The 18,171-nt window shown below is 57.2% G+C and overlaps 1 protein-coding gene across 1 annotated transcript; it reads left to right on the top strand.

Moving 5' to 3' along the window:
• The first annotated feature begins 7,174 nt into the window (after positions 1-7,174).
• UNC93B1 (unc-93 homolog B1, TLR signaling regulator) lies at positions 7,175-17,658 on the top strand. The gene is made up of 11 exons (XM_059069351.2): positions 7,175-7,371; positions 7,545-7,686; positions 8,280-8,433; positions 10,790-10,951; positions 11,175-11,307; positions 11,652-11,745; positions 12,310-12,434; positions 12,982-13,164; positions 13,800-14,073; positions 15,941-16,059; positions 16,901-17,658. Exons 1-11 carry the CDS (start codon positions 7,276-7,278, stop codon positions 17,222-17,224), a joined length of 1,806 nt encoding a protein of 601 aa, XP_058925334.1. The 5' UTR covers positions 7,175-7,275; the 3' UTR covers positions 17,225-17,658.
• The last annotated feature ends 513 nt before the right edge of the window (positions 17,659-18,171 follow it).

Genomic DNA, 18,171 nt, shown 5'->3' with positions numbered 1-18,171 from the left:
CCTGGTGAGCCTGGCTCACAGAGCCTCAGACCTGCCCAAGAGCACCTCACCACGTCACCTGCTGACAGATTCAAACCTGACTCTGCAGCCCATCTGCCGGGTGACCTCGAGCAAGTTAGGCCCCTCTCTGGGCCTCCGTTTCCTCCCCGCGAAATGGGATTGATTCAACCTGCCTCACAGGGCTGCAGTGAGGGCGAAATCAGAGCACATCTGGAATGCACCTGGTATACAGTAGGTGCTCAATAGGTGCAAAGGTTTTTCTGTCCCTTTCCCCACCTTCCTAAGGGAGTCGCCTTCCCAGGCCTTGTCCTGGGGCCCTGCCCCCACCTCCTTCCCCCTCCCAGCCTTGAAGGCAGGACCACCTGGCTCCCCCCAGCAGACACCCACAGAGGCCAGTGTGACCCTGAGGAGCAGTCAGAGGCCACTGGGGTGCAGTGCCTGGACACGGTCCACACTCATCCATGTGCTCACTTAGCAAAGCTTTAGTAAGCACCTACTGTGTGCTAAGCCCTGCGCCAAGCACTTGACACAAATTCTCGTGTAATTCTCAGATGTTATGGTCTGAGCTTTACAGATGAAACAACAAGCTCAGAGAGGGACAGTGGCTGGGCTGGGGTCACACAGGAGAGGGACAGATGGGGATTCTAACCCAGCCAGCCCCAAGTCCCCAGCCTGCAGTATCTCCAGGGTGCCCCGAACTCTTGGTTAGGAGCTGGGTGGGGGTTACCCCCTCTCCCAGGAGTCTCAGCCGAAAGAAATATCTATCCTGGATGCTGTACCAGGCACTGGGCAGGGTCTTTGGCACATCCCAGCTCGGGGACCTCCTGACAGCTTGTGACGATCATCAACCCCATGGTTTTTAGTTTAAAAAATGGTAAAGAGGGGCTTCCCTGGTGGTGCAGTGGTTGAGAGTCCGCCTGCCGATGCAGGGGACATGGGTTCGTGCCCCGGTCCGGGAAGATCCCACATGCCGCGGAGCTGCTGGGCCCGTGAGCCATGGCCACTGAGCCTGCGCGTCCGGAGCCTGTGCTCCGCAACGGGAGAGGCCACAACAGTGAGAGGCCCGCGTACAGCCAAAAAAAAAAAAAAAAAAATGGTAAAGATTAGGGCTTCCTGGTGGCACAGTGGTTAAGAATCCACCTGCCAATGCAGGGGACACAGGTTCGAGCCCTGGTCCGGGAAGACCCCACATGTCACAGAGCAATGAGCCTGTGAGCCACAACTACTGAGCCCGTGTGCCCCAACTACTGAAGCCCATGCGTCTAGAGCCTGTGCTCCACAACAAGAGAAGCCACTGCAATGAGAAGCCCGTGCACCGCAACGAAGAGTAGCCCCCGCTCACTGCAACTAGAGAAAGCCTGCATGCAGCAACGAAGACCCAACACAGCCAAAAATAAATAAACTAAATAAATTTATAAAAGACAAAAATGGTAAAGATTTGCCTCAATGCCAGGGAAGTGGTGTAAGATGAATCAGCAGTGGACCCTGTGTGCTACTTTAGATACAATGCAGGGGTGACACTTCACAAGACCCCCGGAGCTGTCTCGGGGTGTTCGAATTGGGAGCAATATGTATCTCTCCTGTTTGCTTTTCTGCAAGGAACATCTATTATTTTTATAGTGAGAACAAAAATAGAACCTAGTGTAGAGAAAATCACTTGACAACAGTGAGGGTATATGTGACAGGGAGTGCTTGAGGTCTGGATGGGGTGGGAGGGGCCACTGACCGCGCTCCATTCTCTGCCCTGCAGGTCACATGGGCTGTGTTTATCTGTGTCCCCTCTAGGACAGCCTCAAAGGAAGTCTCAAGGCTCCCTGACAGCAGCTTCTTAAGCCATGGAAAAATTCTTTCTGGAAACAAGGGGATTTATAAGTCAGGGTTTAGTGAACAGAAACCAATCTAGGTCTTTTGAGTAGGGAAGATTTAGTACAGGGAATTGGGTTGGTGAGGGAGCCTGGAAAGGTCAAAGGCAGGAAGTGGTGTCACCAGACCCCAGGGGTCAAGGTCAGCCAGGGAAAGCTAGACCATGGTAGGACTGCTCTGTGGACACTGGGGACCCTGGAGGAGTCAAGCCACTGTCCACGTGCTCCCTAATCCCTTCCCTAGTTATGCCCTGGCTCTCTCCTCCTCCCAAACCCAGAACCTCCCACTGGCCCAGCCTAACCAGGGAGCCTGTTGCTTATGTATTTGTCTCTCCAGGAGCAGTTTGCCAGTCACATCCAAACCCCAGTCTGGACTGATCTGGAGATGTTTTTCTTGGTAATTGACAGAGTTCCTGAGTGTCAGCAGATTCTAGGAGCCCTGGGCCTGAAAGCGCCTGCTTCTCAAATTCATCCAGGGTCACTGTGTCAAAAGCTAACAAGACCGAAATTACTCCTCACTCAGCTTGGGACATTTGAATTTGCATTCTTCATGTCAGTGTTTTTAAAAATTAATCGATATTTAAAATTTAGATGTAAATATATTTCCTTTTCGCTTTTAATAAGATTAGGACAGTGTCATTAACCACTGGGTGCCATAATGTCAGGTTTGGAAACAAGCTACCAGGACCCCCCCCCCACCAACAAATGTTCTAAAATGAATTGATTTTAATAATGCAATTCAAAATTAAAAGTTACCAACATCACAGAAGGAGTCCACACGTAACAAGGACTCCAAGGACTTAATTAAATCATTTTAGGGCCCTAAATGGTACAGTAACCTCTTTTTTAGGCATGGACCAAGACCCCACAGAAAGCAAGCAATATTGCAGAAAGCAAACATCTAAGAAGTAGCTGCCAGAGATTTCCCTGGCAGTCCAGTGGTTGACTCCCAGCTTCTACTGCAGGGGGCGCGAGTTTGATCCCTGGTCAGGGAACTAAGATTCCCACATGCTGTAGTGCAGCCAAAAAAAAAAAAAAAAAAGAAGAAGTAGCTGTCAGTGGGGCTCAGCACAGGGGAGGCCAGGGGGACCCACTGGTATAGGCAGACCACCCACTTCCTGGAGCAGTGTCCCTGCTCCCCTCCTACCTTCTCTTTGCTTTCTGGCTGGTTCATAAAATACACTCCGCTCGATTTCATCTTGGGGGTCCCTCCTGGTGGGATATAAATTGCCTGTGAGTTCTGGGTCTGCCTAAGGCAACTGCTGTTCAATAAGCCTTGCCCCCTTCCCCATGAGCACACAAGTCCGCCCAAGAGGCCTTTACCCTTTCTTGGATGACACATGCCTGCTCTGGGTAAATACTGGGCCACCTGGAAACCTCAAAATGCTGGATGGGGGGCTCCTGGGTGGAGGGGGCTTCAGGTGGCTGCATCTTGGAGCTTCCTGACCCCTTCAGAGGTCACGCCATCTTCCCTTTGTCCCTTAATAGGACTTTTGTGGGCTTGCCCTCTTTCCAACATAGTGACAACTAAAAATCTTCCCCGTCCTCTCTCTCTCTAAGAGCCACTGGGCCTGGGACACTGCCCCTCTCTTTCCTTGGGTGCAATAAAAGAAATGCTCACATACTGAGGTCTGGGGAAGTCATTCTGGCTTATCCATGAGTTAACTTGAATTTGATGCTAACTGGAACAGCCTGTTTGTGGCCTATCAAACATACACTGTACATCTGCTTTAATCATTAAAGAAAAGGGCGCATTGACCAGAAGTCAAGAATGTCCATGGTAAAAATAAAGATGAGGGCTTCCCTGGTGGTGCAGTGGTTGAGAGTCCGCCTGCTGATGCAGGGGATGCGGGTTCGTGCCCCGGTCCGGGAGGATCCCACGTGTTGTGGAGCGGCTGGGCCCGTGAGCCATGGCCGCTGAGCCTGCGCGTCTGGAGCCTGTGCTCTGCAACGGGAGGGGCCACAGCAGTGAGAGGCCCGCGTACCGCAAAAATAAAAAATTTTAAAAAATAATAATAAAAATTAAGATGAAACGCGTCCCTTCCTGGGACGCAAATGCTGGTGTTCCTTTGATAATAAGACTTCTTTCCCAGGCGCCAAGGCCATACTAACTCACCGTGTTGGTGCTGATCTGTTTTTTTTGTGAAACCTTGAAGGAATGTCTCCCTGATTTGTTTGATGTTCTTTGTTCTGACAAGACATAAAACTGTGCTGAAAGCCATGCTTCTCCAGAGCAGTTCCTCGGAGTCATCTGAGAGGCTGTCTTCTGGGCTATAGTCCTCAGTTTGGCTCAGATAAAACTCTTTTCTATTCCCATTATAGATTGTTTACTGATTATTTTCATTGACAGGTGTCACACTCCCCTCTCTTGCCCCTAAAGGTCTGCTCTGGCCTCTGAGATGCTTCTCTTCCTCCGGGCCACTAGGCTGGCCCCCTCCATCCTGTTTTCAGTGTGCAGAAGCCTTTTTCACCTACTCCTATTTTGCAAGGGAGGAAATATTCGGGTGAGGGAAGACGAGGTGAGGGGCTTCCCACACTAACGCCCAGACAAGACCAGGCACCCTGGGGAACCCGCTGCATGGCAAGGGGGGCCTTCCCCCACCCTTCCTCCCTGGCTTGTCCCAGGTTCTCCGTTTTCCATCCAAGGAGCTGGAGGAGCCGGGTGCACTTGGCTGAGGGATTTCTTTCCATAACTGCTGCAGGTGCAGAAGGTGGCAGACAGGGAGGTCGTTTCCAGACCACAGATGCTAGTCTCCACCCAGGCCCAAGGGCCCCCTTTCTGATATGGTTTCAGGAGGGTGCACTCTTAGGAGGGGCAAGGGCTCCTCCCTGGTGTCCTCCTCACTCTCCCGCTGAGCCTCCGGACCCCCTGCCTGCTACCTACGCTCTGCTTCACTGAACCCACCCTCTGCGGTCACAGCAGCCACCTCGGACAGCTACCTTCCCCTCCGGCCTGGTCTCCTGCCGCCCGCTGAGTTCTACAGGACTGCGTCCTCCTGGGGGCGGCAAAGCCCACTGCCTGCGTGTGCCCCAAGCCCCATGACCTCCTGGACCTCGTCATCCTTCCCCACCCCGTGCCATGGCCATACCCTGGACTTTGTCATCTCCCAAGCTAATGAGCCCTGTGTCCACTCTCTGACCACAGCGCCCCGGTGCCCACTGCATCCCTGCTCTCCCACCTCCTCCTTGCCTCTGGACCACCTTGGGCCCCGCCCTCTCTCTTGCTCCTTCCATATCTCCCACTGCCAGGTCCTGCCTGCCTGACTCCACCTGTCTGCTTTACTCATATCTGCACCTGGGCACGAGAAAATTCCACCACCTTGCAGTCAGAAGCCTCTGTAAATTCATACCCTCCACGCGGCCAGCTCTCCACCCCAGCAACCCTTCTGGGGTGGATATTTGTCATCCATTTACCCGTCCATCCATCCAATCCCATTGATTGAACACCTACTAAGCGCCTGACACAATCCTCTGCATGAGCGGGACGTGATGAAGAGTCACCCGGGGGGACAATTAAACTACAGAAAACAAGAAAGGAAATAGTTGGGGTGGGGTTTCTACCCCTCATCAGGGATGGCTTCTTATTCTGAGGGTGGGAAAGACCCCTCCTGGAAGGAGCAGGGGAAGGGGCTCTCCAACTGGAAGGAACAGCTTGTGCATTGCTCAGAGTCGGGGGAGGGAGGGGAACTGGGTAATTTTAAAAAATTAACTAATAAATTTTTGGCTGCATTGGGTCTTGGTTGCTGCACATGGGCTTCGCATTACAGTGGCTTCTCTTGTTGCAGAGCACGGGCTCTAGGTGCGCAAGCTTCAGTAGTTATGGCGCGTGGGCTCAGTTGCTCCACGGCATGTGGGATCTTCCCGGACCAGGGCTCAAACTCGTGTCCCTTGCATCGGCAGGTGGATTCTTAACCGCTGCGCCACCAGGGAAGCCCCCCTACACCTACACATTTTTAAATCGGTTTTTGTTGTTGTTGCTGTTATTGAGTTGTATGAGTTCCTTTATGTATTTTGGATATTAACCCTTTATCAGATGCATAGTTTGTAAATATTCTCCCACATTCCATAGGTTGCCTTTTTATTTTAATTATTTCTTTTGCAGTGTAGAAATTTTAAGTTTGATGTAGTCCCGCTTGTTGATTTTTTTCTTTTGTTTTTCATGCTTTTGATGTCGTATCCGAGAAGTCATTACCAAGACCCATGTTGAGGATCTACTGTGTTTTCTTCTAGGAGTTTTAGGTTATTAGGTCTTATGTGTCTTTGATCCATTTCTTTCGGTACGCGAGCCTCTCTCTGTTGTGGCCTCTCTCGTTGCGGAGCACAGGCTCCGGACGCGCAGGCTCAGTGGCCATGGCTCATGGGCCCAGCTGCTCCGCAGCATGTGGAATCTTCCCGGACCGGGGCACGAACTTGCGTCCCCTGCATCGGCAGGCGGACCCTCAACCACTGCGCCACCAGGGAAGCCCTGATCCATTTCAAGTTAATTTCTGTGCGTACTGTGAGACAGAGGTCCAATTTCATTCTGGGCATGTGGTTACCCAGTTTTCCCGACACCATTTTTTGAGGAGACTATCCTGAAACCAATATTTTTAAAAGCTTCCCAGAGTATCTCTAACCAGGCTGACACCCAGAGCTGTGGAGTGTCAGCTCCAGCAAAGCAGAAATTTCATGGGCTCTCACTGCAGCCCCAGACCCAGTGCCCAGTCAGGCAGGGGCAGGAGGCTCTGGCCCCTACTGCAGGGTGGTGTGTGTGGGGGGGTCGCCCCCCTGCAGTCCGGCAGCCCCCACAATCTCGGCCTCCCAGGGGCCCTGCCAGAACTCCCACTTACGGGTGCCCAAAGGAAGCTCAGGGTGACCAGAAGGTGGGCACGGGCTGCCAAGTCCTGCGGTGGGAGCCCTCTCCCCGCGCTATGAGGGCTCTTTGCTGACCTGCAAACACACCAAATGGGTGAGGGATAACAGTGGTAGGGGTAGGGCTGGCGGTGGGGTAGGGACGACAGTGACAGTGGTAAGGCTGAGGGGAGTTATTATAGGCCTGGCACCTTCCTAAGGCTCTGCATTAACTCAGTAATCCCGAAAGAGCCCTTGGAAGTCGTGCTGAGTATCCCTGGTTTACAGGTGAGGAAAATGAGGCACAGAGAACTGGAGTTAATCCCCAAAGTCACAAGGTCGGCAAGCGGCAGAGTGGGAATTCCAACTCGCACCTTGCATTCCTGGGGCGGGCGATGGACGCACGGTCGCCCCCTACACACACGCACACGCACACGCACACGCACACGCGCTGGGCACGCCCCCAGCGGCGCCAGGCCCTCCCCTCGTGGAGGAGGTGGGTCCCGGGCCGGGGCGAGGCGGGTCCCGGCGCCCGGAGGAAGTAGCGGTCCGCTGCCGGACGAGTCCTCCGGCTGGCCCAGCCATGGAGGGGGAGCCGCCGCTCTATCCGGTGGCGGGGGCCGCAGGTGCGCAGGGAGAAGAGGACCAGCTCGGGGTCCCAGACGGGTCCGAGGCCCCGGTGAGCGGGGACGGGGAAGGCGTGGCGGCGCGCGGACCGGGAGGGCCGGGGTCTCCCCCGCGGGAGTGGGATGCGGCCCCAGGGCTGGGGTGAGGGGGGCCGGGGGCGGCCGGGGATGGACGCGGGGCTCCGGGGGTGCAGTGGCCGGGTGCGAGCTCCGTCGTGCCCCGCAGCTGGACGAGCTGGTGGGCGCGTACCCCAACTACAACGAGGAGGAGGAGGAGCGCCGCTACTACCGCCGCAAGCGGCTCGGCGTGCTCAAGAACGTGCTGGCGGCCAGCGCGGGCGGCATGCTCACCTATGGCGTCTACCTGGGTAGGTGGCCTGCTGCACCCCGCGAGTTGGCGGGATGAGCCTCCGGCCACGCCGTGCTGCCCCGGGCCAGGCGAGGTGGCACGGCCCGGAGGGTTCTGTGCTGGCACCCAAGTCTTTCCCCCTCCACCCGCGCGCCCCTCCCCAGACCTGAGATTTCTCAGGGAAAGAGAAACCTTGGGGCCAGTCGACTCCCTTCCTCTTTCACTTCTCCGTCTGCGCCCTCACAGCTGCAGCTGCGGCCTCCTCACATGGGGGGACGGTGCAGTGTCCCCGGGGCCCAGCCACAGGCTTCGTGAGTGTGTGGGTGGGCCCTGGGCCCCCTGGGCAGGTCTGCTGCCTTCGGAATCAGGGACGCTGGGGTCCAAGCGGCTGGCGGAGGGACGTGGGGGGCCGGGGGTCTGGATTCAAGTCGCTGTCGTGGCCACTGGCAGGTAGGACTCTTGGCCCAGCCTGGGCTTCCCCTCTGTCCTCATAGGCATTGGAATCGGGCATCCCTTTGGTGCCTGGAGCTCCCTGCCAGGCTTGCGTTCCAGCCTCTGCTTGGTTGCCCCCAGAGCCAGGTCGCCCCCTCCATGCCTGCTCCCTGTCCCCAGGCCTCCTGCAGATGCAGCTGATCCTGCACTACGATGAGACCTACCGGGAGGTGAAATACGGCAACATGGGGCTGCCTGACATCGACAGCAAGATGCTGATGGGTATCAACGTGACCCCCATCGTGGCCCTGCTCTACACACCTGTGCTCATCAGGTGCGACACTGCTGTCCCTATGAGGGCTGTCTCCCTGATCTTGAAGGGGTGCAGGGCTGTTGGACATGGGGTCTCCAGCTGCCCTGGTGTTCTTGGAGGGTGGGGTGGGGAGATAACTTGCCTCCCTAGAGGGATGAGAGAGAAGGGGTGAAACCCAGGTTTGGGGAAGAAACAAGAGCTTTGCAACCAAGGCATCTTGGGTTTCAAGCAACAGAAATTCACTCAGGCTCCTTCCCTCAGCTTGCCTGTACCCCCTGTGGCATCATCTTCATGCCCTCCTTTGTGGCCTGGAGCTACAATGACCTTTTGACATCAGGGCTGTGGAATTTCTGGAGAGAATCTGATCAGCCAGCAAAGCCCAGGAACTCACCACGAGCCCAATCAGCTGTGGCAGTGTTGAGGGACATTTCTCACCGAAAAGGGTGTGGCTGAGCAGGTGCCCCAGGGGGTCTACTCCATACCTGAGCCCTAGTGGCATCTGGTGCAGTGCAAAATTGCCCTCCACAAGTATCCTACCGCCAGGCAGTAGATCTGTGCTCATATGGGACCCAGAGATCAGTGGACACATTAGATGAGTTCCCCTGTGTTTCTGAAACAATAACAACCCCCTCAAACTCTTTTATCACAATCGCACAAACAACTTTAGAATCGTAATTGAAATCAGAAAAAAGAAAACCCCTCCCAAGCCCTCCAGGCAATCAGCTAACTTTGTTTTCCCACCGGCATGCGTGGATAACATTTCTGTCCTTGTCAGCTGGAGTACGTGTATGGGCGTGCATGTGTGCATGTGCAATGTCACTTTTGCTTTCTTTTCACTGCACACATCTCGGCCTGCTTCACAGTGGGGACTTTCGTGATGTTAGCATCTTCTGCAGATATGGGGGCACTGAACTGTGGCTCAGGGCTGGACATTGCGGCTCCCTCTCCTTTTTTGCCTGTTCTCTTCATGCTTCTGGCTGTTTCCTCATCTTAAAATTAAAGAGAGAGAGAGAGAGAGAGAGAGAGAGAGAAAAGGAGGGAGGAAGGAAGGAAGAAGGAAAGAAAGAAACCCTCCTAGGATAAACTCTCAGAACTGCCCTTACTAGGTCAGAAGCATATAAAAGGCTTTATGGCTCTTGAAACCTAGCAGTATTATTATTATTTTTTTTCTAGCAGTATTATTAATGGCGAATTCATTTCATTTCCTATGTGCAGGGCGCTTCATAAGCGTATCGCATTCCCTACAGTCCAAGGTGGATGCTCTGATCTTAGACACGGGGAGACCGAGAGGTTGAACCCATTCCCACAGGCAGCAACTGGCAGATTGAAGGTCTGAACCCAGGCAGTGACTCCAAAGCCCATGCTTGCCCCCCGGCCCGAGCTACCAGGCTGACTTTCCAAAGGGCTGGACCATCTGCCTGACTTCTGGCTGTATGTGTCATTTCTCAAACCACAGCCTCACCAGCAATGAGTGCTAGTATTTTTACTTTTTGCTGTTTCAAAATTTACAGTGCAGCTGGGTGCCCTTCCCCAAATAGATCAGAGGAGGCTGTCTGTCAATTTATTATATGCCAAGGTAAGGATAATTAAAGAACCAGGACCCTGCAATAGAAGAGAAAGTAATTGTGTCAGAAAACCAGTGTCATTGAGCTTTGAGCTTCCTGGAAACTCAGACAAAGAAAGGAAATAATGAACACAAATACTCAAACAGAACCCAAAACAAAACCAACCCAAAGACCGCAATGGTTGTGTCTATCCTGATCAGCCTCCAGTGCCCTGAATTGGCCCTTATGCTGTCGCTCGTCAACCTGCCTCTAACACGGTGCAACATTTTCCCAGAGCCAGTGAGGCCGTTGTTCTACAAGAAACTTCCCAACTGACCACAGTAGACTGAAAGGGCAAAGTGCAGAGGGGAAGGGGCGCCAGGGTTCCTCTCCCTGGTCCTCAGTCCCAGCTTGGGACAAGTCCCTCAGCTGTTCACCTGGGTCCTGCAGTCACCGCACGTGGGTGGAGAAGGGGGGGCTGGCGAGTCAGCCCAGGACACAAATGAGGGTTGCATGTGCCCAAGGGCCACTGACTCATGACACCCTCTCCCCGCTTTATCTCCTCTATCCCTGCAGTGGCCGTGAGAGGCTCGAGGTTGGGGCAGACCCCACATTACAGGTGTCTGGTTAGAGTGGCTCCCCTGAGGCCACCAGCAAGTCCATGTCTCTGAGACTCTATCTTAGGACCCTCGACTCCAAGGCCAGGGGTCCTTCCTCACCTCACGCGGCCTCGGAAGCTGGGGCCTGGAGTTGTGGCCGCGCTGCTTTCGGGCTGCAGTGGTCTGGACGGGCCTGTGGTGCCAGCATCCACACCCTTCCTGCTGCTCTCGCAGGTTTTTTGGCACAAAGTGGATGATGTTCCTGGCTGTGGGCATCTACGCCCTCTTTGTCTCCACCAACTACTGGGAGCGCTACTACACGCTTGTGCCCTCGGCCGTGGCACTGGGCATGGCCATTGTTCCTCTTTGGGCCTCCATGGGCAACTACATCACCAGGTGAGCCTGGTGGGCGGCAGGGTGGGAGACTGGAGACCTGGCAGAGCCTCCCCTGTGTTGCCCACCTCGTCTTGGGGACCTTGGACCAGCCCCATCCGCCCCCTGGGCCTCAGTTTTCCCGTTCGTGAGACATTGGCTGGCCAGTCCACAAGCCTGGGTGCAGCAAGTGGAGGCATCTGGCAGAGGTTGGGCTGGGGAGAGCCTTCTCTCCTTTGTGGTCCAGGATGGCCCAGAAATACTACGAGTACTCCCACTACAAAGAGCAGGATGAGCAGGGCCCCCAGCAGCGCCCGCCGCGGGGCTCTCATGCACCCTATCTCCTGGTCTTCCAGGCCATCTTCTACAGCTTCTTCCACGTGAGTGCCATGTATGGGGACACCGGGAGGGGGTGGTATTCCAGGCCCAGGATCACATATTGGAGCCCATTCCACAGTCTTCAGCCCTCTAGTTCCACTGCCCTTTCTTGAGCCAACTCCTGTTTGCTTACCTCTGGTGACAGACACCTCATTCCCTCCCTGTCTACAGCACTGACCAGGAGGAAGTCTTCCTGCATTGGGCACCCCCCCACCAGCAGGCTGCCCCCAAGAGGTGGGAGGGCTCCTGTTCCCCCAAGAACCACAGATCCCCTCCCAGATTGTGCCTGTGCTCCTTGCCCGGTTGCACACCCCAAGCCTGACCCAAGCTGCCCTCCTGCCCACAGCTGAGCTTTGCCTGTGCCCAGCTGCCCATGATCTACTTCCTGAACCATTACCTGTATGACCTGAACCACACACTGTTCAACGTGAAGAACTGCGGTTAGTGCTCATGGGGGTGGGGTCCCTAAGGTCTGCTCACCTTCTGTACTGAGTCACCCAGCAGCACCCAGCAGACACTGGGCCCTCAAGGGCAGAAAGGATGCCCTCGCTCACAGGGCTCAGGGCTGAGAGCCTGGTGTCCTACAGCTCTGATGATCGAGGCACAGGGCATTGTCGTTAGGACATCTGATCCAGCCTGGGGTGGTGGTGGGGTGCGTCAGGGAAGGCTGCCTGGAGGAGGTGCCATCTGGGCTGAGGCTGCCTGTGGGATCTCTCCGGGCCAAGTGTACCCTCAATGCAGGGCGAATATATGGAGGTGGGAGGTGGACTGGCTCCCACGGCAGCCTCGGGGCAATAGGGCAGGAGGGAGGGGAGGTGCTTTCAGACCCAGTGGCCCTCACCTCCAAAGTACTTCCGAAAGGACCCCTGCCTTTGCCGGCAGGGTCCTTGCCCACCCCCTCTACCCTCCCCTCACCCTCCTGCTTTGCTGCATTTCTTTGTGGCTCAGCTGACAGTGTGCCCTGCTCCCTGCCTCACAATGCCCCGCACCCTCCCTTTTCTCAGGCACTAACAGCCAGGGCATCCTCATTGGCTTCAACAAGACGGTTCTGCGGACGCTACCGCGGAGCCGAAACCTCATCGTGGTGGAGAGCGTGCTCATGGCGGTGGCCTTCCTGGCCATGCTGCTGGTGCGGCCCGGGATGGGGGTGTGACGGGGTCGGATCTGGGGACCGTGGCGGGGAGAGAGGAATGAGGGCTGGACTCGCGGAGGGCGGGTCGGAGGCTTGTTCTGAGTCCAGAGTTAGGGCTGAGTCCTGGGGAGGGGGCCTGAGCCTAGGAGCTGAGCTTGAGGCTCGGAGGTGTGGCTGATGCCTGCGGACTGAGAGAGGAATTGGAATCCCAGAGGCCAGTGAGAGGAGGTCCAGGCCTGGTCCGGAATCCCAGAGGCCAGTGAGAGGGGGTCCAGACCTGTTCCGGGGTCGAGCTGGAGACGGGGCCCTAGAGGATTGGCTGTGACACGGGCTGGACCTAGGGCCGAGGGTCAGAAGGTGTGGCTCCAACCTGGGGGTGGGACCAGGAGGCAGAGCTAAGACGTTGGGGGCGTGACTAGGTCGTGTCTGCGGGCTGGAGGCGGGGCTCATCTGTGGATTTGCCTGGGGGCGGGGGGGGCTGGGTCCCGGGGGCGGGGCCAGGATGCCCGGCTGCCCGCCCCCTCCCTCACCTCCTTGCCTGCAGGTGCTGGGCCTTTGCGGCGCGGCGTACCGGCCCACGGAGGAGATCGACCTGCGCAGCGTGGGCTGGGGCAACATTTTCCAGCTGCCCTTCAAGCACGTGCGCGACTTCCGCCTGCGCCACCTCGTGCCCTTCTTTATCTACAGCGGCTTCGAGGTGCTTTTTGCCTGCACTGGTCTCGTCCTGGTAAGTGCAGCCTGAAGAGCGTTGCCAGATAAAATTATATGACGTCCGTTAAATTTGAATCACAGAATAACAACGAATAAGTTTTGAATATATATGTATAAGTATGTACAAGCACAGTGGGCCCTCTGCATTCGCGGATCCGGAGGGCCCACTGTACTACCCCATTTTGTATAAGGGACTTGAGCACCCGCAGGTTTTAGTGTCCGCGAAGCATCATGGAACCAATTCCCCGCAGACACCAAGGGACAATTGTAGGCCCAGATATTCCCCTCCTTCTTTTCCCTCTCTCCCCCCGTCCCCCCCTCTACCTTGGGAAAGTTACTTTCACCTCTCTGAGCCTGTTTCCTCATCTGTGAAGTCTCTCATGGCCATGCTCACTTCCAGAGGAGTTACACTGTTGAGTTGGGATAACAGCCGTAAAGTATTTGGCTCCATGAGGGTTTCAGCCTTGGTGTCTGGGGACACTGTCCAAGCTTTTTCTCACTGTCTGTCCCCGAGGAACCTTCCCACAAGCCTCGGAGGAAGCTGGCCCTGCGGTGACCTAGAGAGGGCGGGATGTGGCCTGAAGTGAGACCTCATGGGGAGGGCCAGAGCCTGGGCTGGCTGACCTCCAGCCCTCACCCCTGTTCCCCCAGGGCTATGGCGTGTGCTCCGTGGGCCTGGAACGCCTGGCGTACCTCCTCGTGGCTTATAGCCTGGGCGCCTCAGCCTCCTCGGCCCTGGGCCTGCTGGGGCTGTGGCTGCCGCGCCCGGTGCCCCTGGTGGCCGGGGCTGGACTGCATGTGCTGCTCTCTCTCAGCCTCTTTTTCTGGGCCCCCACGCCCCGGGTCCTGCAACACACCTGGATCCTCTATGCAGCAGCCGTGCTCTGGGGTGTGGGCAGTGCCCTCAACAAGACGGGGCTTAGCAGTGAGTATAGCCGTGGGCCCTGGATGGCTGGGCAGGGGACCCTGTGGCTACCTCAGGGCGGTTGCGGGGAGCACAGACATCCCAGGGACAGACATGGGGTTGATGGGCACACTGGAGGGCTGTTACGGGGTCCCATGCACTTGGTGGAGCTAGGTGGGGCTCCCTGTGTGCACTCTAGGGGTGGAAGGGAGTCCTGTGGACACCGCAGGGGCAGATGAGGAGGGCTGTGAACACCCTCGAGGCACGCCATGGACATCCTGTGGACCGCCAGGGTGGGCATGGGAGTCAGGGTGAGGTCTTGTGGCTCCGTGGGCTGGATATGGGGCTCTGTGGACACCTCTTAGGGACAGTGTAAAAAAACACATTGGGGATGCCTTATTTCATACCAGGGGACAGGGAGCAGCCTGGCATAGTTTTCATGACACTAGAAGCAGATGTCAGGGTCTGTGCCCCAGGCAGCATGGGATGCAGCAGGTGGCCCTGTCCACACCCCAGGGGGTAAGTGCAGATATGGCATTTTTATGGAGAGGAGCTGGAAGCAGGCTGTAAAATCCCAACAGCAATCTGCAGAGTAGCGGAGTCCAGGCCCCAAGTCTGGGCTGCTAGGGTGGAGGCACTGGGGCCTGGTGGGACAGAGTTCATCTGTGTGATGCTCTGGGCCCACAGGTGAGCCTTTGCCAGTGACATGCAGCTGATACACATGGGTACAGCCGTTTGGCCCTCCCACATTGTCATCTGTTCTGATGGGCCGGTGCCATTAGCAGTTTTGAGCATCACCTCTATATGGCATGGTGGAGGTCATGCCTGCTGCGGGCTGGGCAGGCAACCCCAGCAGCCAACATCAGAGAGAGAGAGAGAGAGAGAGAGAGAGAGAGAGAGAGAGAGAGAGAGAGAGAGACTGACTATATCTGCCATAGGGGATGGAGCCCCACACCCTGGACCACAGTGTCTTGGCTGTTTTGCCTCTGGACCTTGAGCCCATGATATGTCCGGACTTGGGCCAGATCCCAGCGTCCTCTTCTGCCCAGCTCCGCTTCCTCCCTCCTCTTACGCCCCACCCCCGGGGGCAGGGGCTCCGTGTCCCTTCACAGCACCCCCATGGGGTACGGTCGCACTGCAGGACCTCAGGATGGGAGTGTCAATGTCCTGAGTGGCTGGCGAGGGTACAATTCGCCAGGTGCTGTGCAGGCTTTCTCCCATTAAAACCTCACAGCACAGCATATGTGTGTCATCTCATTTTACAGATGAGAAAAGTGGCTCTGGGGAGTTCATTTACCCCAAGTCACCCACAGACCCAACATCTGAATCCACGTCTCTGTGCCAACTCTCTCCACCTTTCAGTCCTGAGGGTGGAATCTGAGTCTCCTGATTCCCTGTCCCATGCTCTTTCTGCCCCACCCAGGGGAGGATGCTTTGGGAAACAAACAAATTCCTCCCTCCCAGCTTCAGGTTTGATTTGCAGAAAGCTTGTTGCTACAGCGATTTGCTCTCCCTGAGCCCTGGGTGAGGAAACCCCGCCCCTCCAGGCCTGGCACTGCGTGCCTGGGGTTCGGAAGAAGGCAGGATGTGACTGCCCACAGCACTTCCCACCTCTGAGGCCACAGATGGGTCCCAGCTGGGTCCCAGACAGGCCCATTGCATCCCAGCAGGGGGCGCACTGCCCCAGCCTCTGCTCAGCTCGCAGGCAGCGTGATAATGAGTATGTACACTAGGGGGCCGGCCAGGACCGGTTTACAGCGGCTTTCTAGGCGCTCCTGCCAAGGGCTGGGACCAGCTCAGGGCATCAGGGGTTCACCAGTGGGAGAAGAGCAGCTCTGGGCCCCAGCTGGCACCTCTCCCCTTTCTGACCTGTCCTGCCCACGTGCAGCGCTCCTGGGAATCCTGTACGAGGACAAGGAGAGGCAAGACTTCATCTTCACCATCTACCACTGGTGGCAGGCCATGGCCATCTTCACAGTCTACTTGGGCTCAAGCCTGCCCATGAAGGTGAGTCCCCCTCCCCCACTCGACCCCCTGGACAACAGAAACTTCCTGAGTGCCTGCCCTGGCCTCACAGCCCCTGAAGGGCACCACTGCCCCAGGCCAGGCCCTGGGCCAAGTCCGCTGGGCGGCCCCACACCCATCACTGGCTTATTACTTACCGCTTCACCTCCTGCAGGCCTCAGTTTACCCGTCTCTGAAAGGGTTCACAGTTTGCTCTCTCCTTGTGGGCACATCCCAGCCACCTTGTGGGTAGTTTGGTAACCTGTTCTCTAGATGTTGGGCTCTGAGCTGGGTGCCGAGGGTCTGTCTCCATTCTTGGCTCTCAGGGGTCCTCGTCCTCTGCTCTCACCTACTGGTGGGTCAGTTTAGCAGGTCCCAGCCAACTTTTTACAAAATGAAATAGAATAGGGAATAGCAGGGAGTATGCCTGTGAACGTGTGTACGTACTGAGTTATGATTTAAAATTATTTCTGACTGCCTGTTACAGTCAGAACCTCTAAGACGCATTACTCATGATCCCACATGTAAGGGACAGAGTAATCTAAGCTCTGGTAAGGGAGGGCCAGGCCTCCCTTCACATCCACCCTGTGAGGCAAAGGGATTCTCATTACAGTTAGGGAAACCGAGGCCCTGATGGATAGGGTGACCATAAGGGACAGGGCTGGGCAGGAGGGTGCCCAGGAAGCATGGGTGGCGGGGCGGCTCCCAGGAGGAGGGAAGGACAGCAGAGGAGCTGCGGGGCTCGCGTCCCAGATGGGAGTGGACTGTTGGGGCGAGGGGCTGGGCGGGGAGGGTGCAGGACCGGCCTCCCGTGGGTCCCCCGCATCCCTCCCTGTGTGCCCAGGCTAAGCTGACGGTGCTGCTGGTGACGCTGGTGGCGGCCACAGCCTCGTACCTGTGGATGGAGCAGAAGCTGCGGCGGGGCATGGTCCCGCGCCAGCCCCGCATCCCGCGGCCCCAGCACAAGGTGCGCGGCTACCGCTACCTGGAGGAGGACAACTCGGACGAGAGCGACACGGAGGGAGAGGGCGGCGGCGGCCGGGCGGGCTGCGCGGAGGAGGAGGCGCCACCCGCGGGGCCAGGGCCCGGCCCCAAACCAGCCGGTCTCTGCCGCCGGCCCTGCCCCTACGAACAGGCGCTGGGAGGCGATGGGCCCGAGGAGCAGTGAGTGGCCAAGCCTGATGGCCGGCCTCGGTTTAACGCGTCTCGGGTCGGGGCCCCTATGATTCCGCGCCAACTTCTGGAAGGACCCGTGGCGCACCCCGGGTTCAGGAACGGCCCTCCCAGAGCCCCGGGCCACCGGCAGCTTGGGATCCTCCTCGCAGCCCCCTCCAAGGGAGGGTGGGGCCTTGAGACCTCTTGGCCAGGCCCAGGATGCGAGGGACCACACAGCCGAAACCCTCCTCCGACCCCAGGGGCCGCTCTCCACGACCCCCTACCGGGCCCAGCCCCGGGGCTGGGACCCCGCCAGTCCCGTCCCAGCTCTCGGCTACAGGCCTGGGCCGTGCGCGTCGCCTGCTTTGCACATCCTATCCCCACGGTCCGCCAAGAGGTACGACTTTTAAGAAAATGAGCAATAAAGAGATTTGTATATTGTCCTGATTGGGAAGTCCCCTGCCATGGGAGGACATTGATCGCCCGGGGTGTGTGCTCATTGGGCACTGTGGCAGTCTGCCTTGATCCGGGGTTGGGGAGGCGGTGGGGGGGGCGGGTTTGTCCCGTCAACCCCGCCCACCAGGCTGTCCTGGCTCCTGGAGGCACCGCCCCTCCCCACACCCGCCGGCTTTTGCCAGTCGCACCCGATCTCGGCTCAGGACAAAGAAGCGCCCTGGGTGGTGTGTAGGGGCCGCAGCGGCGTATGATGGAGCCCCATGTCAGGCTAGAGGGTGGGGCGAAGTCCAGAAACCCAGGTCCCGCTGCCGCCGCCTCAAGCTCCCACAGCCCTCCTGCCCACCCACGTCCTTTTTTTTTTTTTTTTTTTAAATCGCTTGGGACGCTTCTGCCCACAGCTCCCCAAGGGACTCCTTTGGGGGCCAAGTCCACTTCTGAGCCGAGTGCAGGTCACCCCGTGTCCAGCGTGGGCCTGGGGCATAGATGTCTGAGCCCAGGTAAGCT

The sequence above is a fragment of the Kogia breviceps genome, chromosome 7, assembly GCF_026419965.1.
Source record: "Kogia breviceps isolate mKogBre1 chromosome 7, mKogBre1 haplotype 1, whole genome shotgun sequence".
Taxonomy (NCBI): domain Eukaryota; kingdom Metazoa; phylum Chordata; class Mammalia; order Artiodactyla; family Physeteridae; genus Kogia; species Kogia breviceps.
The sequence above is the reverse complement of the archived record's forward strand: the minus strand, read 5'-3'. Positions and strand labels throughout refer to the sequence as shown.